Source organism: Mobula birostris, chromosome 10 (genome assembly GCF_030028105.1).
Source record: "Mobula birostris isolate sMobBir1 chromosome 10, sMobBir1.hap1, whole genome shotgun sequence".
NCBI lineage: Eukaryota > Metazoa > Chordata > Chondrichthyes > Myliobatiformes > Myliobatidae > Mobula > Mobula birostris.
Window position 1 is genome coordinate 12,366,932 of NC_092379.1, and position 23,238 is coordinate 12,390,169.

General features: G+C 41.4%; 1 protein-coding gene across 1 annotated transcript in view; it reads left to right on the plus strand.

The window, feature by feature from the left end:
• The window catches only part of LOC140203831 (heterogeneous nuclear ribonucleoprotein U-like protein 1), a 60,486-nt gene extending 39,709 nt beyond the window's left edge, over positions 1-20,777 (plus strand). Inside the window, exons 7-15 of the mRNA XM_072269934.1 lie at positions 107-219; positions 1,851-2,114; positions 5,176-5,298; positions 5,957-6,085; positions 11,635-11,803; positions 12,300-12,542; positions 13,498-13,634; positions 15,548-15,805; positions 18,070-20,777. Coding sequence (XP_072126035.1) covers positions 107-219; positions 1,851-2,114; positions 5,176-5,298; positions 5,957-6,085; positions 11,635-11,803; positions 12,300-12,542; positions 13,498-13,634; positions 15,548-15,805; positions 18,070-18,183 — 1,550 coding nt within the window. The 3' untranslated portion in view covers positions 18,184-20,777. The remainder of the gene's footprint in view (positions 1-106; positions 220-1,850; positions 2,115-5,175; positions 5,299-5,956; positions 6,086-11,634; positions 11,804-12,299; positions 12,543-13,497; positions 13,635-15,547; positions 15,806-18,069) is intronic.
• The last annotated feature ends 2,461 nt before the right edge of the window (positions 20,778-23,238 follow it).

Genomic DNA, 23,238 nt, shown 5'->3' on the forward strand with positions numbered 1-23,238 from the left:
GCACTGCGGTCAAGATAGCAGATTGGGAAATGCAAACACAGGCATGCAAATTGGTGATTACTGATTGAAATAGTCTCTCAAATCCCAAATTTACGGTCTTTTTTAGGTGAAGAGGAATTCTCGTATGGGTATGGAGGGACAGGAAAGAAGTCAACAAACTGCAAATTTCAGGACTTTGGAGAACGATTTTCAGAAAATGATGTGCTGGGGTGCTTAATTGTGAGTATTGGAAATGCATTTATTGATTGATTGAGATACAGCGCTGAATCGGCCTTTTGAGCTGCACCACCCAGCAACTCCCAATATATGCTAGCCTAATCATAGGACAGTTTACAATGACCAATCGACCTACTAACCAGTACATATTTGGACTGTGGGAAGAAACCGGAGCACCCAGCAAAACCACACGTATTCCACACACAGGCTCCTTACTGGTGACATCGGAATTGAACTCCGAATTCTGATGCTGTAAGTGTTTGAATTAAAATGTTTGACGGCACCATTTCACTCAATGCCACAAGCTGGGTGGATGCATTTTGTATATATTAACATAAGGTTACGTAGTTTTTAAGGGGTCCTTGAAGTTATCATCTGAACAAATCGGTTCTTGATTAAAAATGATTTTCCTGGAGTTGCAGGTTGCATTGTGTTTAAACTAAGGAGTCAAGGTTGGGATTTGAATTGTTTTCACGTCATTTTGATGTTTCTTTTAGACCAGTAGAACAAAAGAAAAATAAAGTAATACAGGATATTTGCATGCAGGTTCTGTGCGGGAATAATGAAGCTGCTGTTCTGTGGAGACTCTGGCTGCTGTCCAATAATTATGGTTGGCAGTTAGCCACATGTATCAGACATCTACCTTTGACAGAGCTTAAAACCACTTGGTCTGTGGTGGTCTGCCTGAATTGTTCTTGCGTTAAGAACGTGATAACAGGAACATGAGTAGGTCAATCGGTCCTTCAGTACTTCTCTCTCATTCAGTAAGATAATGGATATGATGGTAAACAAGGGACAGAGGGGTATGGATCACGTACAGGCAGATGGGATCAGTTGGGATTAGTATAGACATTGTAGGCCAAAGGGCCTGTTCTTGAGATGTTATGTTGAAGTTGTATAAGATGTTGATGAGGTCTAATTTGGAGAATTTTGGTCACCTACCTGCAGGAATGATGTAAATAAGATTGAAAAACTAGAGAGAAAATTTACAAGGATGTTGCCGAATCTTGAGGACCCGAGTTATAGGGAAAGATTGAATAGGTTAGGACTTTATTCCCGAGACAGCAGAAGAGTGAGCGGAGATTTGATAGAGGTTTACAAAAATTATGAGGGGTATAGATAGGGTGAATGCAAGCAGGCTTTTTACGCTGGGGTTGGGTGGGACTACAACTAGAGGTCATAGGTTAAGAGTGATAGGTGAAAAGTTTCAGGGGAACATGAGGGGAAACTTTTTCACTCCAAGGGTTGTGGAACGATCTGCCAGTGCAAGTGGTGCATACAAGCTTGATTTCAACATTTAAGAGAAGTTTGGATAGGTACATGGATGGCAGAGGTGGAGGGCTCTGGTCCAGGTCGCTGAGAGGTAGGCAGTTTAGTTTGACATGGACTAGATGGACTGAAGGGCCTGTTTCTATGCAAGTTCTGTAACTCAAATACTGTGTTAAATTGAGTCTTCCGGATCTTGGCTTGATGGTCAGCAATAACTCTCGGGCCTCTGTTTGTTGGCTGATAACTCTTCCCTAGGCAGGATCTAGCAAACTGATGTGAAGGCAAATTTATTGTTAGCTGCTTCAATAAGTTCTGAAATTTTTCATTGCTGAACATTTCAGCTTTACTCTCCATTGCATCTTTAGAACTTCGAAGTTGGTGAAGACGTGGAGATGTCCTTTACCAAGAACGGAAGGTGGCTTGGTGTTGCGTTCAGGGTCAAAAAATCAGCTCTTGCTGGACGTCCATTGTTCCCACACGTGTTGTCAAAAAATTGCGCTGTTGAGTTCAACTTTGGCCAGAAGGATCCCTGGTGCAGAATCCCTGATGGGTTCACATACATTCAGCATGTGCCCTTAGATCAACGGATGCCAGGCACATCAGGACCAAAGACAAAGGCAGAGTGTGAAGTAGGTATACTGATAAGGTTTGAAGGGTTGCTTGGAACCTAATATTTAGTGGTCTTTTTTTTGGGGGGGGGGCGTGGGGGCGGGGAGTCATTTCCTTGTTGTTGAATTTCCAAGCTGAGACTTTCTGTTAATTTGCTTTTTATTCAATACTGTGTTGTGGATGTTGCTGCCAAAGTTCAGAGTAAATTTTATTATCAAAGTCCCATATACAACTTTTCGATTCATTTTCCTATGGGCATACTCAGCAAATCAGTGGTTCCATTTATTATCAGAGAATGTATATAGTTTACAACCTGAAATTCTTTTTCTCCACAAACATCCATGACACAGAAGAAAACCCCCAAAGAGTGAATGACAATGTTAGATTCCCAAAGCCCTCCCCCGTTCCACACACAAGCAGCAGCAAAGCATCAACACCCCCTCCCCCTCACCCACTTACTCTATAACATAAACGCTGCCTGGGCAGGGCGAAAAGCATTATCAAGGATGCATCTCGCCCTAACCATGGACTTTTTACTCTCCTCTCATCCGGTAGGTGCTACAGAAGCCTCCACTCCCACGCCAGCAGGCTCAAGAAGAGCTGCTTCCCTGTGGCCCTGCTGAACCTCACATCACCGCGCTAAGTAGTATTGCACCCATATTGTACTGTCTCAGTACTTTTATATTTGTATGCTGTAGCACTTTTTATTTGCAGTTATTTTGTAAATAATACTATTCTTTTGCACTTCTGGTTAGATGCTAATTGCATTTCGTTGGCTTTGTACCTATACTCGGCACAATGATAATAAAGTTGAATCTAATCTAAATCTAAATTTATTATACTTTCCTGTTTGACCTAATGTGCTGTCTTTTGCTACTGCTAACAGTAACTCTTGCTTTGATTACTTTAGAAATAACAGCCAGGGTAGGCCATACTCCCTAAGTTTTATATTCCTCCACACAGGAAAGCATCTTTTCAACCAATACCTTGACAAACTCCTTCAGAATCATGTTTTAGCAAGTCACCTCTCTTTTAAACTCCAGTTTATAGATCTAATATTGTCAGTCGTTCCCCATTAGACAATCTCATCTCTGAAATTAGCCTAGTGAATTTCTTCTCAAGTACCTCCAGTGTAAGTATATCCTTCTAATAATGAGTCTGTACATTGTGCACACTATTTCAAGTGGGGTTTTATCAAAGTCCTGCATAGTTATAGCAAGATTTCCCTCTGTTTATTTTCCCATGTCCTTGTAATACAGACCGGCACTTCATTTGTTTCCCTAATTCCTTGCTGTATCTGTATTCTAATGTTTCGTGTACAAGGGCATCTCTGTTTGGCAACAGCCTGTCGTCTCTTATTTGCACGTTACTCTGTTTTTCAGTGAAAATCCCTGTATTATATATGGTGTGCTGTATTTTTCACTGTACACAAACTTGTTTTTCTCCCTGTAGACTTTCCATGCCCTTCTCATTAGCTTGGGTCTCATGGATTTTTGTATTGTTAGCAAATTTGGATACATTACACCCAGTCATTAATATAGATTTGAAACCGATGATGGCCCAGCATCATTCCTTGTGATTCTAGCTCTGCTTACCAACATGGAAATGAGCCATTTATCCTTTTCTTTCTACCAGTCTTCTGTCCGTGTTAATATTACCACAATATGTTTGGTCCATTGCAGTATCTTTTTTATGCAGAATACAGTTTGATAATCTAAACACTAAATCAATTGATATTTCCTTTATCTGTTCTGCTCAGTGTATTCTTTAAAAAAAATCTTATCAAATTTCCTGACCCTGAATTTGTTTTCCCTCAGATCATTATCGCTCTGCTTAACTGTATGGTAGTTTTCTTAATGTCCTGCAACAAATGCCTTAGTATTGTGTTAAATTTTATTTTAATATTGACTCATGTTAATTGTCAGTTGCTTTGCTGTTCTGTTTTGCTCCTTCCCTCCTTCCTTTATAGAATAAGGATATTGCATATGTGGTTTTTGAAGATTGCCGCTGCGCAAAGGCACAGTCCATTCAATAGCTTTGTTGTTCCTTAACCTAGGACCATATGTGTTTATTCTTGTTGCTTTCATGTAGAAGGTTTGAGTTCAGATGTAAGATTTCTGATAAATACAGTTTGAATACAAACTAAAGCTAAGAAAGGTGTTTGGATCTAGATGCACAAATACAGTCTCAGGAATTTTGCATAGTAGTGTAGTAATGTTACGTATTGCTGTTGCAAAACAACAAAATAAAACAAATTTCATGGCACGTGAGTGATGATAAACCTAGGTCTGTTATGGATCTTTGTGGTGGGCTGTGAGTGGGAAGGGGGCAGGGAGAGGAATCAAACGACCTTGCCTGGTGTCTCAGGGTGTTTCTGCACCCCTGCCCCTGGCAGTCCTTTTCAGCTGCTCCACACCTGTCCCATGGCATTTCACCCTCGTCATTCCCAACATCCTTTATTCCCGCCAGATTTGCAAACTGGCTCTCCGCTCCACGTTAACAAATACAGTACTGTGCAAAACTCTTGGTGCCCTACTTAAATGTATGTGCCTAAGACTTTTGGACAGTATGTGTTTTTCCAGTTTTTTTATATACATTATATAAGCATTAGGTACTGATTGTGGAATGAAATTAAGCAGAATGAAGTATAGTTACATCTTTCCCATCTACGTTTGAGACTATATAGACAGATGCACAAGAAATGGGTGTATGACTGAAGCAGCATTTCTAACCCCACTTTAACTTCTCACTGGTCTTTGCAGTCTACTGATTTACCTGCAGTAGAATCATGAAAGACCTGATTTTAAAAAAAAAATACAGATTTCCATTCCTCTCTGGGCAGCCACTTTTTCAGCTGCTTACCATATCGATTTGTCTGTTGTGTCAGATTTTGTGTGACAACATTTTCTAATTACTGAACAGGTTTCACTGCATTAGAGATGCCATACATATGTAAGCTTTGTAGGTCGTTATTTATTGAAGGAGAAAAACTGGGGATAACTGGAAACTGGAGAGAATGGGAAGAGCCACGCCTTAATGAATGGCATTTTCAAAGTTGTTTTTCTGTCTTTTTTTTTAAAGATCCTGATGATGGTTGGACTCCCTGCAGCAGGGAAAACAACGTGGGCTGCAATGCACGCAGCCAGCAACCCATGGAAGAAGTACAACATCCTCGGTACAAATGCCATCATGGAGAAGATGAAGGTAGGTACATGGTGTGTAGAGGGACCTATTTTCTTAATCTATGTCCCTGAATTATATGTAGTTGAGCTATAAGTTCAGCTTTCCACAATAATATTTTAAACTTGGGTTCAGTGTGCGAAGCTTAAAAAAAATGACGCTGAAGTGAAAACTTTCTTTTGTAACATCCATTAGCGATGCTGGTTGGATTTTTCATAATGTCTGCATGGAGGAATTGCATAGAAATGTAAATCCATGATTAACCTTTTCCGTTAGTGTTGCTGCAAGAGAGTCAAAGGTCAGTTTGCAATAAATGCAGTGATGTTTTCAATTTTTTATTCTGCCACAGAAAACCGTAATACAGGTACAATCTCAAATGTTGAATAATCAATGTGGGTAGGCTGAACTTAAAATGTTATTTGATCTGTGGTTTCCTAGAATGCGAAAAGTGAGGCTTTTGCATGAATTGCGAATTGTTTTCTTTCTATGGTGTCAGAAACTGGGATGGTAAAAAAATAAAAGCTTGGTCAGTGACTGCAGAAGACGGTCTCATCTAATTGGTTTCTTAAAGATTGAGAAGCCGAATCACAGGACTGTTGCGCTGGTTCCAAGACAATGAGTCCTCACTGGGAGTGAAAGAATCCAGTCCTTTCAACTGCAGGCGTCTCTACCATTTTCACAGGTGATGGGGCTTCGACGTCAACGCAATTATGCTGGCCGTTGGGACGTCCTAATTCAGCAAGCTACGCAGTGCTTGAACCGTCTTATCCAGATCGCTGCTCGCAAGAAACGCAACTATATTCTTGACCAGGTACTGCTGTGCTTCCATGAATCACTGACACACTAGATGAGATATCTGAACTAGTCTGCATATGGAATTATAAAGTAATTATACCTCATCAGTAAACTAAATCTCTTGTAATATTTAATGAAAATGTTGTAAAAATTTAAAACGATTTTATTTCATTGCTTGGGGATCACATGAAAATCTTCACACCAAGTAAAGAACAAAAGTAAAAAAACAAGATTTAATGTTGTGCTGCTTAGAAAATAAAAGATCTATGGTGAGTAAGTGATCTCCATTGTTAATAAGTTTTAAAAGAAAATGATTTAAAAAAAAAGTAAAAGTAGTGATTGGAACTTTGATTATTAAATAATTGCTGTGCAGGTAAGTTTTAATACTAATGAACATTGGCTTTCCAGAACCTGCAAGATGGGCATGGTAAGTACTGGTCTAAAGAGCAGTCTTTGGGACAGGATAAGTGTAAGTATCCCTGGTAAGTACTTAAATGTTGTTTTGTCTGGGACAGATGCTCTATTGAAGAATTGGTGAGTAAAGGTGAGTATGTGGAGATGTAGTAGAGGTCAACAGAGTAGAACTTTTATCCGGGTAGCCCTTAAGGAGCTAGGTGACCATTTAAGTGCAACGAATGGAACCCATGTTATATTTTCAGGGAAAATCAAGCTTGGGGACTTAGCCATTTATTTTTTGAGATACAGCACAGATTAGGCCCTTCTGGCCCTTTGAGACATGCCACCTAGTGACCTGTGATTTAACCCTAGCCTAATAACGGGATGGTTTATAATGACCAGTTAACCTATCACTGGGTGTGTCTTTGGACCATGGGAAGAAACTGGTGCACCTGGAGGAAACCCACGTGGTCACAAGGAGAACGTACAGATTGCTGTCATTTCCTCCATTAGCCTCATCCAATTTGGGTTGGTTTAAAAAAAAATATGTTTAAAGGAGTTGGCCATATTTCTCCAGCATTCTTACATGAAAAGTAAATTAGGTAGCTGAGATCTTCCATGTGCTCTGAAGAAATTCCAAATAATGCACTTAGAACTTGTAAATTTCATGTGTACGCTTGGTGTGATTGTTGCAGTTGATTACTGCAAAGGTTTTTTGATACTTTCTGCTCCTTAATTTCTGCAAACCAGATGGAAAAGTACCTTGAATTCTAAATGCAAATCAAGCCAATTTTATGTCGGCTGAAAGATAGTGAGAACTTCCAGTGAAGATTACGTATATTAGTAAAAGTGCTTGAGTAAAAGGAGTTAATTATTTGTTTTACTTCTGATTCAATGAGCTCTTAATTATTGTGTAGTTTCTTATATATACACACAAATATCTAATCAGCCAATCACGTGGCAGCAAATCAGTGTATAAAAGCATGCAGACACAGTCAAGGGATTGATGGTGCCAGGCGAGTTGGTTTGAGTATGTCAGAAACTACTGATCTCAAAGTTCAAAGTAAAAATTATTATCAGAAAGCATACATGTTACCACATACAACCCTTGAGATGCTTTTTTTCTGCGAGTAAACATAACAAATCTATGGAACAATAAATGTAAACAGGATCAATGAATAACTAACTGTGCAAATGCAAATATAAACAAATAGCAATAAATAATGAAAGCATGAAATAACAAGATGAGATCTTAAAGTGAGACCGTCGGTTGTGGGAACACCAGAAATAGAATAGAAATCTCATGGGATTTTCACACACAACAGTGTCTAGAGTTGACAGAGAATGGTGAGAGAAATGAAAAAAAAAAAACCAGTGGGTGGCAGTTCTTTGGGTGAAAATGCCTTGTTATGGGAGAGGTCAGATGAGAATGTTCAGACTGGTAGGAAGGCGACAGTAACTCGAATAACTAGGTGTTACAACAGTGATGTGCAGAAGGCTATCTCTGAACGTACAACAAGTTGAACCTTGGAAGTGGATGGCCTGGCCTGCAACTGCAGAACATCACACCAGGTTGCACTCTTGTATTTATTAGAGTGGCCACTGAGTGTATGTTGCCAATAGTACAGGGAAAAGGAATTGGGCATCTTTGTGCCTGTTGAAAAGATGTCATGTTTGTTCTACACTATAAGCATACACTTGCAAATATGAAAGAACTTATGATTTCTAGCTTAGTATTCTTAAAATTTAAGTAAAGAGGTGTTAATTGCCTGAGGTTAATCTGTGGAATTTTTTGCCACAAGCAGCTGTTGGAGGTCAAGTCATTGGGTATATTTAAGGCAGAGATTGATAGATTCTTAATTAGCCGGTGCATGAAGGGATACAGGGAGAAGGCAGGAGATTAGGGCTGAGAGGGAAAGGGATAGCCATGATGAAATGGTGGAGCAATTGCAAAGGGCCAAGTGGCCCAATTCTGCTCCTGTATCTTATTATGGTCTCCATGAAGTCTATTTATGCCAAAATGTCAGCTATTCAAGTGGTTTGGCTGAAACGCCTTGCCCTTGGATTATGAAAGTACTACTTTCGTTTCAGATTAGTTTTAAATTTGGGTACAGCTTTCTAAAATTTCTGTGTTTCAAAGGGTTTTAATGAATGCTTAGATAAAAACAAGTTCAATAAAAGTCTTCAGAAAGTGTTAACTACATATGTGGACTGAACTTGATTATTTTTGATATTTCAAAACTAAGTGGTCCCAACAAAACATAGTCCCTGGAAGTTAAGCAGATAGTAGTGATTCTGAGATTTTCTACAGAATAGAATAAAATGGAACTCAGCATGGATTCCGGTAGTGCTGAGGAAACGGAGAGTCTGCAGAGAGACTTGGATAGATTGGAAGAATGGGCAGAGAAGTGGCAAATGAAGTACAATGTTGGAAAGTGTATGGTTATGCACTTTGGCAGAAGTAATAAACGGGCAGACTATTATTTAAATGAGGAAAGAATTCAAAGTTCTGAGGTGCAACGGGACTTGAGAGTCCTCGTACAGGATACCCTTAAGGTTAACCTCCAGGTTGAATCGGTAGTGAAGAAGGCGAATGCAATGTTGGCATTCATTTCTAGAGGAATAGAGTATTGGAGCAGGGATGTGATGTTGAGGCTCTATAAGGCGCTGGTGAGACCTCACTTGGAGTACTGTGGGCAGTTTTGGTCTCCTTATTTAAGAAAGGATGTGCTGATGTTGGAGAGGGTACAGAGAAGATTCACTAGAATGATTCCGGGAATGAGAGGGTTAACATATGAGGAACGTTTGTCCGCTCTTGAACTGTATTCCTTGGAGTTTAGAAGAATGAGGGGAGACCTCATAGAAACATTTCAAATGTTAAAAGACATGGACAGAGTGGATGTAGCAAAGTTGTTTCCCATGATAGGGGAGTCTAGTATGAGAGGGCATGACTTCAGGATTGAAGGGCGCCCTTTCAGAACAGAAATGTGAAGAAATTTTTTTAGTCAGAGGGTGGTGAATCTATGGAATTTGTTGCCACGGGCAGCAGTGGAGGCCAAGTCATTGGGTGTATTTAAGGCAGAGATTGATAGGTATCTGAGTAGCCAGGGCATCAAAGGTTATGGTGAGAAGGCGGGGCAGTGGGACTAAATAGGATAAAATGGATCAGCTCATGATAAAATGGCGGAGCAAACTGGATGGGCCAAATGGCCTACTTCTGCTCCTTTGTCTTATGGTCTTATGGAACATCAGCAGAAACGTTAAGATCTGTTATTTAAAGCGTGTGGGTGATGGTGTGAAAAAAGGAATTGTGAGTAATAGTCTTCTCTATAGAGACCGTTGGACAGGGCGTTGCGTGGTTTTTCCATTGCACAGAAAGACTGAAATATGCAACCAGGAATTACTGTTATTTGTAGTCAAGTGGCATCTGAAGGCAATTGCCGATGGAAGAATTTACACATTGTCATTGGGGTTCCAGATCTGAAGCAGTTACGGAGATTTTTGTGTACTGCAGAACAAGCCAGTCTTAAAAACCCAGAGCATTACTGCATTGTATCAGCCCCTGAACTGCAAGCAGAGCAAGCAATAACAAAGAGTTCACTTGTTTCTCTACCCAGCATTGTCTACTTAAATGTTACTCATGACTAAGCATACAACAGAGTGCCCTGATAAAACTGGGATTAGTTTTCCAGCAAATTGCAGTGTGGAGGGTAATTACACAATACAAATTTATTGCATAAAAGAAAACCATCACGTTCTGGCATTATTGACAGGCGAGCTACCTGATCGCTAGCAGCGTATCTGGGACTAGTGTTGCTATTTAGTTCTTTGGAACAAAAAAGTGTCCAAACTGATATTTCTGAAACATACTTGGGCCATTTTCAGATACATTTGTCAAACTTGTGTTTGTTAATTAGCCAGTTGATGCTCTAAGGGAGTGATGCAGGAGGAGCATGTAATGAGTGACAATCATAAACAAGAGACAGTCTGCAGATGCTGGAAATCCAGAGCAATGTACACAAAATGCTGGAGTAACTCAGCAGATCAGGCAACATCTATGGAGATGAATAAACAGTTGATGTTTTGGGCCAAGACCCCTCCCCAGGACAGAGTAGGAAGGGGGAAGGTGCCAGAATGAAAAAAGGTGCCGGGAGGGGATGGAGGCTAGCTGGATGGTGGTAGGTGAAACCAGGTCAGTGGGAAAGGTCAAAGACTGGAGAAGAAGGGGAGTGGACCACAGGAGAAGGGGAAGGAGGAGGGAACCCAGGGCGAAATAGTAGGCAGGTGAGAAGAGGTAAAATGTCAAGAGTGGGGAATAGAGGAAGGTTGGGGTGGGTAATGAGTGAGCTATCTTAACAAAATTACTTGAAGTATAATTGAACATGCTTTTCCTTTTTATTAATTGTTATTTATTTAGCATTTAAACTGAGCTAGTTGTATGCTATATTTTGTTTGGTCAAAATTAGATAGCTTTGAGGAAGGGATGCTTGTAGTGTTGTGCACTTTGCGTATTAGTAGTTGGGCTTATTTTGTAGCAGTTTGTTACTTACTGCTATTGGGTTGGAAATATCAATAGAGTCCTTTGACAGGTGCTGGGATAGGAGATTAACATTGTCAATCAACGTATGTGATTGAAAGATACTGTATTTCAAGTTTTTACATATTGCATGGTACTGCTGCCACAGAGGGCAAATTTCATGACATAAGCTGGTGATACTACACCTGATTGTGATGTGATTTTATTTGAAAGATCAGATGCATTGTAAAATGTAGGCGTGGCAGTTGTTATAAATGATTGACATATCAGACAGCAACTGTGGACAGGGAACTGGTTAAGCTGGCCCAATAGGAGGCAAGAAGTTTACCATTAAAGTATTGGTTGACATAAATTATGGAGCAGCAAGGAATCTTCTCAAACCTGATATTCAGTCTTGCACACAAGCCCACATCAGATTTATGTAATCATTTTAAAGAAAGTTCAGTACGGAGATTCCAAACCAAACGGTAAGTTTTCTTTTTGAGAGGAAAGGGGCAGAGGTGCCTACCCTGCCTGAAAGCTTTTGAGCTATGAGGGGTGAAAGTGTTTATTTCGTAATTTACAGGCCTCGTTGTCTGCAAGCCAAGCAACAAATAATAAACAATTTTGCCTCTTCTTTGTCACATTGCTAGACAAATGTTTATGGATCAGCACAGAGACGAAAAATGCGTCCTTTTGAAGGGTTTCAACGCAAGGCTATTGTAATTTGTCCCACGGATGCCGATTTAAAAGAACGGACAATAAAACGCACTGATGAGGAAGGAAAGGATGTGCCTGATCATGCAGTTTTAGAAATGAAAGGTAGGAATCTAGAAATGCAAATCCTGTTTTTTTATATATTAAAAAAACAGTTGGAAGGAAAAAAAAAAGTGCCAAGTCAGAGAGCTCTCTTCCCTCTCATCCTTATTCCGCATCAAACCCATTTCACCATCTTTTCCGTCTTTATCAGATGTACGCCCTGTAGACCTGAGGTCAGTACACAGAGAATGTTATGGGCATCGCCAGAATTTCTAAATTATGGGATGTCCATAACTGCGTTTTGATGATAACCAGTTTCCACATTTATGCCAAACAAATCTGCTTGGAAATTAAGGAGCAGTTTCCTGGAGGCCGAATCACCTTTTTGTTTTCTTTGAACACCGCTTCCTCCCAGTGACAAGTGGTGTTGGATCACTGGCGCCAAGGGCCCTCCTGTGCCAGCTCACTGTTTAATATTGCCAATTCTGGGTGATGCCATTAACTTCTCTCCCCACTGTGTCTTGTTTTCTCTCTCTCCCTCTCTCTCTCTGGCACGTAGCGAACTTCACCCTGCCAGTCGTAGATGATTTCCTAGAAGACGTGACTTACGTCGAGCTTCAGAAGGAGGAGTCCGAGAAGCTGGTGAGCGAGTACAACGAGGAAGGGAAACGGGCCATCCCTCCCCCTGAGAAACGCTTTGACAACCGGTCTTCTGGCTTCCGTGGCCGAGGAAACTTCAACCGATTTGATAATCGTGGCGGGCAGGGATCTCGTGGCTTTAACCGTGGTGGATTCCGTGGAGGTTAGTAATTATAGCCCATGACAACTCCAGTTTATGCTGAACTCCTTTGGAAATCCCTCTGGTAATTTGCTCACTGCTCTATTTAGCACTTCACGATTTTGAAGAGAATTATTAGGTGTGTCAAAAATCAAACTTACAGAAATTAGTAAAAATAGTGAAAAGATAAATGCCAATATTCACAAAATGATATCTACAAGAAAGCACAATAACATCTCCATACTTGTCCAGTGTGAACTCCTGGCAGCCCCTATCCCTCTCTTACTGAGGGCGAAAAGCATTTTTTTTAAGACGCTTTGACATACCATCTTTACTTACCAACAAAGTTAACTTAAGACTGTACATGAGTTAGAAAATGATGCATCACATAATGCAGTTGCAATTATATTATAAAATAAGCAGAAGTATCTACCTTAAATACAGTATACAAACAATATATGCACATTTACACATCCCCATTACTTAAGAATCCCACCGTGTATGGCGGAAAGGACACCATAAAGCCAACTCGATTTAGGAGCCAGTAGACGCCATGTGACTGCTGGGAAGTGACAGTGAAACACTAGAATACTCAACACAATCACACACTTACAGTTAGTACAAATAAAGTATAAAATTGAACTAAACTGGGTGTCTGACTCCGAATGTATGTAGCAGTGCGGGGGAAACCAGAATATACTGGGGAAGACAGTGAAGTGCTTACACTCACTGCAACGACTGCAGAGTGATAAGGCAATGTTTGTGTCTGAGTGAATATGTCTGTGTAAGGAATGCGTTTACTGAGAACAAAGCAGTAGGCTTGAAGCAGGTTATAGGTATCATTAGGTGCCAGAATTGGCTCATGGAACTGAATGACACAATCCTGTTTAACTTCTGCTAGGTAGTCTTTACTTTTTGTAAAGAGTATTTGCTCACCATGAATATGACCTGTCTGCCTTTTTATAAAAAAATAATGCAGGTTACAACCGTGGAAGTAACCCTCCGAACCGCTGGCCCAGCAACAACAACAACAACCGTGGCACCTACAATCGGACTCACAGCTACAACATGGCGCGAGCACCAACCTACAACAAGACCACCTATAATCAGAGCATGGTAATCACTGTCAAATGATAGAATGGGCTACTAGTACTGGGGGAGGGGGCTACTGCAGAAGATTGAAATAAGCTGCAGAGAATTGTAAACTCGGTCAGCTCCATCATGGGCACTAGCTCCCGTAGTATCCAGGACATTTTCTGCAAGAAGGTGGCCTCCATCATTAGGGACCCCCATCACCCATGTCATGCCCTCTTCTCATTGCTGCCATCAGGAACGAGGTACAGAAGCCTGAAGGCACACACTCAGTGATTCAGCTTCTTCCCCTCTGCCATCAGATTTCTGAATGGACATTGAGCACTACCTCACTACTTTTTATTTCTATTTTTGCACTACTTACTTAATTTAACTATTTAATAGTATATATTACTGTAATTCATGGCTTTTCTATTATTTATTGTACTGCCACAAAGTTAACACATTTCACGACATATGCCGGTGATTCTGAATAAGTAAATGAGCTGGAAATGAGGTTCTTCCCAATTTTTACTGAAGTGGAGTCAGCAGCCTGCCTGCAGGATTTCTGTCATCTACATTAATATCTGAGAAGATGAAGAGAGCTCATGTTTATACATAATATAGAAAAGTGTGGTAAGAGAAATAGTCAGTGTTTCAGGTCAGCTGTTGCTCATTTTTCTTCCCACATCCTGCCTGACCTGAGTATTTCCAACATTTTCTCCTCTTAATTTGCAGACCAGCAGTTTTTATTTTTCTCAATAGTTATGCAGAGTTTTTTGCATCTTCAAGGGAATTTCAAACTGTTAAGTTCCATTGATTGACTTTTGGTGTTTTCACTGTTCTTGGAGGACCACCTAGCAACCAATTTCTCTCAACTGAAGCAAATTATTTTTTTTTACCTGTAGTGTTTAATGGAGGCACATCACCTGGTGTATGCTCAGCAGCCATCAACATCATGTTCACCAATGCAGCTTTTCATCATTACGTCACAGAAGTGACAGCCAGGCTGTGTCAATAAGACCATAACGCATATAGTCCTGTGCAAAACTCTTAGGCGCATATATAACTAGGGTGCCTAAGACTTCTGCACAGTACTGTAATTGTCAACATGGAGAGGAGAGCAAGTTTATAAGTCTGGCAGAAGCAAAGGATGTTGGGAATGGTGAGGGTGGAGCACCGCGGGAGGGGTGTGGGACAGGTGGCAGAGAAGGAGTGCCAGGGCGGGGAGTGGCATGGGTGCAGACACATCCAGCCTGGAGACGCCATCATATAATATGCCATCATTGCTGATTTATTTTTCTCCACTCAACCCCATTCTCCTAATCAAGAGTCTATCAGGCTCTGCTTTAAATATACCCAGTGATATCACAGCTGCCCGTGGCAATGAATTCCTCAGATTCACCACCCTCTGGTTAAAGAAATTCCTCCTCATCTCTATTCTAAATGGACGTCCTATTCTGAGGCTGTGCCCTCTGATCCTAGACTCTTCCACTATTGGAAATATTCTCTCTACATCCACTCGATCTAGTCCTTTTAATGAGGTCTCCCCTCACTCATCTTGTGAGTACAGGCCTACAGTCATTAAATGCTTCTCACTCATTAGCCCTTTCATTCCCAGGTACATTCTTGTAAACCTCCTCTGGACCCTATCCTTTCTTACATATGGGGCTCAGAACTTCACAGTTTCTACTGCCGTGTCATATCTAGCGTTGGGCTTGAACTGGATAAACTTCATGGAACTAGAAGAATGTTATTTGACATTTAACTTTTGATTTGGCCTCTGGCAGCCATTTGGCCCATTAGGACTCCAGGAAAGGTCTTCCATCCACCTGTCCAGTTGTACTAAAGGGGTATTTGCCCAAGTTTAGAACATCTGTGTGTCTGTAGTACAAATGGCATAAAACTGAAGCAACTAAACCTGCAGCAAAACTTACCATGTTTCATACCCGCTTCAGCCAACGCCAGTCGCACCGACAACGACACCGGCTCCTGCGCCACCTCCGCCACCACCAGCACCGGCTCCTGCACCACCAGCGCCAGCGCCAGCTCCAGTGACGTATGGGCAGACCTACGGCCAGGGCTACAATCAGGCATACAATCCTAGTTACAACTATGGCACCTACAGCAGCTATGGGAACTACAGCCAAGGCTACACTCAACCCCAAACTGCCACACAAACCTACAGTCAGCAGTATCCAAACCAGTACCAGCAGGTGAGTTCCTCCAGCCATGCATTTTCTGATTGTTGTCACATTTAATATGAAATTAAAGTCAGGGTATAAACAGGCCAGAAATGGCCTGCTAAGATTCTTGATGAGGCATTGTGTAGGCTCTGTTTTGGAGGTACTGTGTCTTTGAGATAGATTGTGTTCAAATGTAACTCTGTGCCTGTTAGGCGTTGGCTGTTTATGTTGATAGGGTGGTAGAGAAGGGCATGGCTTTTTGCCACAGAACATAGAAGAGTACGGTACAGAAACAGACCCTTTGGCCCACAATGTTGTGCTGAACCAGCTAAAAATAAAAAAAAAAACAATCCCTTCTACCTATACAGTGTCAATATCCCTTCATGTTCATCACTGTCATGTGCCTATCAAAATGTCTCTGAAATGCCTCTAATTGCCTACCGGTGGTGTAGCGGCATCAGCACTGGACTTCAAGGCGGTGGTCCTGAGTTCAAATTCGACCAGGTCCCAACCTGGGCAACGACAGAATCTTCACGGAAGAAAGGCCTGGCAATCTACTTCTGTAGCTTGCCATGAAAAATCTCTGGGCAGCTATACTATCCATAGGGTTGTCATGAGTCAGCAATGACTTGATGGCTCTCAACAATGACAACATTTGCCCCTATCACCATACCAGGCAGCTCGTTCCAGGCATCCACCACTCTCCGAGTAAAATACTTACCCCTCACATCCCTTTTGAAACTACCTTTCTCTGCTTCAGTGCACACCCTCTGGTGTTAGACATTTCTATCCTGAGAAAAATATAATTCCCTGTTTACTTTTTTCTGTGCCTCTCATAATCTTATAAACCTCTATCAAGTCTCCCCTCACCCTCTGCTACTCTTTTATTAAAAAAAACCCAAGTTTGTCCAGCTTCTCATGATAGCACATGCCCTCTAAGCCAGGCAGTATCCTGGTAAACCTGCACCCTTTCCGAAGCCTTAACATCCTTCCTATAGTGGGGCGACCAGAACTTATGAAGAATCTCTGCCTGAAATGTCAACTCTTTCTTTTTCTTCATAGATGCTTTCTGACCTGCTGAGTTCCTCCAGCACTGGACTCCAGATCTGTAAAAGCTCTTTGATTTTGCCTTTTATAAGTTGTGGCATTGAGTTCGAGTCAGGAAATTGCGTTGCATCTTTATAAAACTCTGGTTAGACTGAATTCAATTCTTGGTCGCCCCTTTGTGGTAAGGATATGGTGGCTTTGGAGACGGTGCAGAAGAGGTTTGCAGGATGGTGCCTGGATTAGAGAGCATGTGCGAAGGGAAAGGTTAGACCAGGGGTTCCCAGCCCCTTTTATGCATGGACCAGGACCATTAAGCAAGGGGTTCCTGGACCTCCGGTTGGGAACCCCTGAATTAGACAAATTGGGATGGTTTTCTCTGCTGAGGTAAGGGCTGAGAGGAGACCAGAAGTTGATAAGGTTATGAGAGGTATAAGTAGAATACATGGGTTGAAATATCTAATACTGGAGGGCATGCATTTAAGGTAAGAGGGGGTGAATTTAGTTATTGAGATGCAGGCTCTTCCAGCCCTTTGAGCCACACTGCCCAGCAACCCCCGATTTAACCCTAGCCTAATCATGGGACAATTTACAATGACCAATTAACCTACCAACTGGTACGTCTTTGGACTGTGAGAGGAAACTGCAGCACCCTGAGGAAACCCACGTGGTCACGGGGAGATCATACAAACTCCTTACAGACAGCGTGGGAATTGAACCTGGGTCACTGATACTGTAAAGCATTGTGTTAACCACTGTGCTTTTACAACGCAGGTGTGCAGGGCAAATTTTATTAACTCAGTGCCTGGAATGTGCCACCACAGATGGTAGTGGAGACAAATATGATGCAAGTTTTAAGAGTCTCTTAGATAGGTACATGAATATGCAGAGAATGGACGGATATGGACAATGTGTAGGCAGAATGAATTAGTTATGTTAGATATTTACTTGTTTTACTTAGCTCAGTACAGTGTCATGGGCTGAAGGGTCTGTTCCTGTGCTGTACTGTTTGATGGCCTATCATGCCCAGTCTCCTAGAACAGGAGTTCCTGACCTGGTGTCCACAGACCCCTCAGTTAATGGTAGGGGACCATGGCATAAAAAGGTTTGGGGAGCGCTGTCCTAGAGGCATTGTCCTCAGCCAACCGAATGCTGGCTTTAAATATTTTTTAGAGAGATGCTTTTGAAATGTCTCCCAAGGTCTGCAAATGCAACTCAGGAGTATGAATGTAACTTTGTTTGTTCTGCAGTACGCTCAGCAGTGGAGCCAGTATTACCAGAGCCAGAATCAGTGGAATCAATACTATGGGAACTACAACTACGGGAATTACTCAGGAGGATCGCAGAGCTCCGGCACGCAGTAGAACCAATGCTGAAGCTATTATCCAAACCATTTTTTAAAAGATTAAACACAAAATAATTCTATGAGCAGTCAGTTGTAAAAAGGTTTTAAAAGCTCTGTTTGGGTGTGTGATACACCTCAATTTTCTGGCATTTTGTGTCATATAGTAGTAGTAATTGTAAAATTAAAGAAAAGATGCAAAAGAAAGAATCAAAAATTTAAGATTCTGAGATGTTTAATGTAATGACGTCTTTTTAGATTTTTATGTAACTTTTTACTGTCAGTAAGCTATTTTGTCAAGATAACTAATGACAAAACTTCAAAAACAATTGGGTGACACTTTGAACATGTTAACTTTTTTATATAATGTATAAGGTTTATGTCTGCTTGTGCTTTTCTGTTGAGTCTGTTTGAAACCTGCTTTTGTATCTGGGATAAAGTTAAGAGTTAACAACCTTACAAAGCTTTTGGTGTTATTGCTCTCAATTATGTCTTATCAAATTTTGTGTTTGCGTGGTATGTAATTAAGGGCCCAACAAATTATTTGGATCATTTTTAGTATTGTATTGACATGAAGTGACAAGGAATGTTCAGAACTATCTCTAAAACTGCAGCAGCTCCAGAATTTGTACAATACTAAGACAGGAAGTCACATCACTAAACAAACACTCCATATTATGTACAAACATAAACACTTCACAGTATCTCTCAGGCAGTTTGCTTTCTATCACTTTCAGTTTCGCCAGTAAACTGAAAGAATTGTCTTCCATCTCTCAAAGTTGACATAACATTCCGTTAATAAAACAAATCTGCCTATCTCTCAGTTTTGGCTGTTTTTTAACCTCACTTGCTCTACTTAAATCTCTGTTTTGGAACAGATGTGTGAGAGGTATCACTCAGTCCTGGTGAAGGAAATGGATGGTTGACTTGGCTCACTGTCTCCTGTGGAGTTGTGCATGTGACAGAGCCTGTAACTCCATCCTTTTGTCTCGATTTCATTGTAGTTAATCAAAACAAAGAACCTAAATTCTGGAAAGTATAATTTGTTCACCAGTTCCTGAGCATGATTGTTGTGTTTGTCGAACTCAGCCTCTGAATTCCAATCCGATGCTCAAACTGTTATTCTCTCTCCCTGTATGAAACATGGAATGGGCAAAATGGCTTCCTTCTGTGTTGGATGGTTTTTGAAATGGGAAGTTGATGTACTGTCTCCGCTTAGGATGCCTTGCCGATGGAATTTTTGGTTACGTCAAATTACAGCCACTCCTTGAGGCTCGAGTTTATCCCAGAGAATGAGAAGCTGCTTGGCTTTCCCGAGGTGAAGAAGCAGTGTCTGAATAACCTGCTGAACGGCACAGACCAGGGTTATTCCAGCTTTGATTCAGATCAGTACCTGGTTAGGTAGGCACTCTACAATTAGATTTCTGATTTCTCAGTTGGAATTTAAAGTTAAATGTCAAATTGGGATCTCAAAGGTAAGTAAATGAGAGTTCTAGGAACCACTATTGCTTTGGGAGGTTGTAAAGAGTGGTGAAAAAGGCTGGATCTTTGGTTCCTATTGATGCTACGTTAGTCACATTCTGTGGTGCATCTGTCACGGTGATAAGAAAGTACACTCACCGGCCACTTTATTAACTTCAGGAGTGGAACCTGGTGTGCCCTTCTGCTGTAGCCCGTCCACTTCAAGGTTCGATGTGTTGTGTCAGGGGTGCTCATCTGCACACCACTGTTGTAATGTGTGGCTGAATTGCTTTCGCCTTTCCGTCAGCTTGAACCCGTGTGGTCATTCACCTCTGACGTCATTAACAAGGCATTTTTACCCACAGCATAGCCACTGGCAAGATGTTTTTGTTTCTCACTCCATTCTCTAAACTGTAGAGACAGTTGTCTGTGAAAATCTCAGCCGATCAGCAATTTCTGAGATACTCGAGCCACCCCGTCTGCCACCACCAATCATTCCACTGTCAGTCACATTTCTTCCCCATTCTGAACCTCTTGACCATCTCAGCTTGCTTTTATGCGTTGAGTTGCTGCCACACGATTGGCTGAATAGATGTTGCAGTAACGGACAGGTGTACCTAATAAAGTGACCACTGAGTGTATGTGTGTAGTTGGAAGGAGATGAGTCATGAGGGGCTTAAACCAAGGGATCCAGTGGGAGAGATTTATGCTAGGTACACAAAGTGGTCTGCCGCTCTTGGTGGCATTAAATTTCATTTTAACATGAGTATAAACATTGTTCATCGTGTTACACTGTAAACGAAGGAATTGAATTTTGTTTTCCATTAGTCGCTGTGTATCAAAATGGCTGATAAATCTCTGAAAAGACTAGTTATTGCCAAGAGTTTTATCCCAGTGGTTTTTTTAGTGCGCATGTTATATGATCAATCAATAACAGTCATGAAAATGCTTATGTACTGTCAGGCTGTTGACGTGGACTGGATGCTTGATAGTCAGAATGTTTGCTTTCTTGCTCACGCCTGCCATTTAACTTTACGTTTGGTTAAGTGCTGAAGTTGTTGCTCTGTGATTATGTTGGTGTTTTGTTACACTGCCTAAAACTAAACAATGTCTCAGCAGAAATAATCATTAAAAAGTACATTTTTTTAAACTCAGCATATATTGTTTGCAATTAGTGTTTTACAGCTGATTTCCACCCCAACCCCCAGTCACCCCTCCAAATCAGATGGCCTTGTGGAGCATTGAAAATGCTCCGTGTTTAATGGAGACCGGTTTGCTAGCTGGCTATTGGAGCTTAAGCATCATATTCCTGTGTTCAGAGAAAATGCTGGAGGATTTCGGCAGGTCAGGCAGCCATCTGTGGCAGAAGAGATCCCCTCTCCTCCCCCTCCCTTCCCCCCCCTCTCCTAGTGAGACAGGGGGCCTGTTGAGATGTGGAAGTGTTGGGATGGGCACTAGTCTTTGTTGGACTCTTGATCATGGTCTCTTTGGGGAGCTTTGCTGTGCTTGCATGGTGGATGGTGGGATTGATGCTCTGCTGAAATAGGTGGGGGAAGAGGAGGGGGGAGGGTTGATGCTTTTGCTGCTGCTTGTGCATGGGGTGGTTGGTGTTGGGGTTCTTAACATTTTCTCTATCATTCATTCTTTGGGGTTTTCCAGTTTCAAGGAAATCTGCAGACAGTAAGAATTTCAGGTTGTAATTGTATACATTCTCTGATATTAAATTGAACAATTGGAAAGGAATGAACAGTTGGCGTTTTGGGCCAAGACCATTCATCAGGACTGGAAAAGGTAAAGAAACCAGAACAATAAGGTGGAGGGGGGCATTGGGAGCTCAAGCCAGAAGGTGATAGGAGTGGGGAGGGGGGAATAAAGTAAGCTGGGAGGTGATGGGTGGAAAAGGTAAAGGGGCAGAAGAAGGAATCTGACAGAAGTGGGTGGACTGTAGGGGGGGGCAGCTGGGGAAAGTGAGGGGTAGTGTTTTAAATGTGTATTAAACCCTGAAAATGGCTCTATATTTGTGCTGGTGGGGCACTTATCTCTTGTAATCAGACCGGAGTGTTGCTGCAAACAGTGGCAACCTGCAGGCTTCACAATGCAGAGACACAAAGCCAGCACATTTCCCAATCAGTTCCTTGACACTGTGACTTGTCCCATTTTTGGTTACTTATGAGAGCAGTGTGACTGTTCCTGCCTTTAAGGTGTGAAATATATCACAGCCCTTACTTGCATTCACACGGCACTTCTTACATTTTTAGGGTCCCACAAAGGAAATAGTTATAATGCATACAAGGACATAGAAGCAGGAGTGGGCTATTTGGCTCCCCTATCCCTGTTTCATTATTTGCTGAAGTCATAACTTATCTTTTGCTGTCATGCAACTTTCTAGTGCTGACTGTGTATTCTTATATTAAAGGAATCAAGCTACCTGAATATACTCAGCAACTGTTCGAGATAAAACTCCAAAAGTTCACTAAATTCTCAATGAAGAGATTTCACATATTTCAATCGGTGGCAGCATCTTTACTAGGGAACTCATTGCTCGTTCCAGACACCACAGTCAGGCAAAGCAATTCAAGTTTTTTGTCATTCAACCATTCGTGTATACAGCTAATTCAGTGTTTGCCATCCTTCATTAGCCTAATGCTCCCATAATTGCAGAGGCAGGACCGAGGAGTTGGCCAGAATTGATTGGGAAAGAACATTGGCAGAGATGACGGTAGAGCAGCAATGGCTGGAATTTCTGAAGCAATTTGAAATCCCAAAGAGGAAGAAGTATTCTGAAGGAAAGATGACACAAAACTTGGCTAACAAGAGAAGTCAAAGCCAGTATAAAAGTCAAAGAGAAGGCATATAATAGAACAAAAATTAGTGGGAAGTGAGAAGATTGGGAAGCTTTTTAAAAACCAACAAAAGGCAATTAAGAAGGTAAAGATGGAATGCAAAAGTAGTCTAGCCAATAACATTAAAGGAGATACCAAAAGTTTCTTCAGATACATAAAGTGTAAAAGAGAGGTGAGAGTGAATGCTGGACCACTGGAAAACAATGCTGGAGAGGTGATAATGAGGGACAAGGAAAAGGTGGATGAACTGAATATGTATTTTGCATCAGTCTTCACTGTGGAAGATACTATCAGTATGGTGGAAGTTCCAGGTGTCAGGGGTGATGAAATGTGTGAAGTTAGTATAAATAGAGAGAAGGTTCTTGGGAAATTGAAAGGTCTGGAGGTAGATAATCGCCTTGACTAGATGGTGTACACTCCAGATCTCTGAAAGAGGAGCTGAAGAGATTGTGGAGGCACTAGTAATGATCTTTCAAGAACCACTAGATTCTGAATTGGTTTTGGAAGGCTGGAAAATTGCAATATCACTTCACTCTTCAAGAAAGGAGAGAGTCAGAGTAAAGGAAACTATAGCCAGTTAGTCTGACCACAATGGTTGGGAAGATGTTGGAACCAAATACTAAGGATGAGGTCTCAGGGTACTTGGAGGCACATGATAAAATAGGTTGTAGTCAGCATAGTTTCCTTAAGGGAAAATCTTCCCTGACAGATCTGTTGGAATTCTTTGAAGAAATAACAAGCAGGATAAATAAAGAAGAATTGACTAATGTATA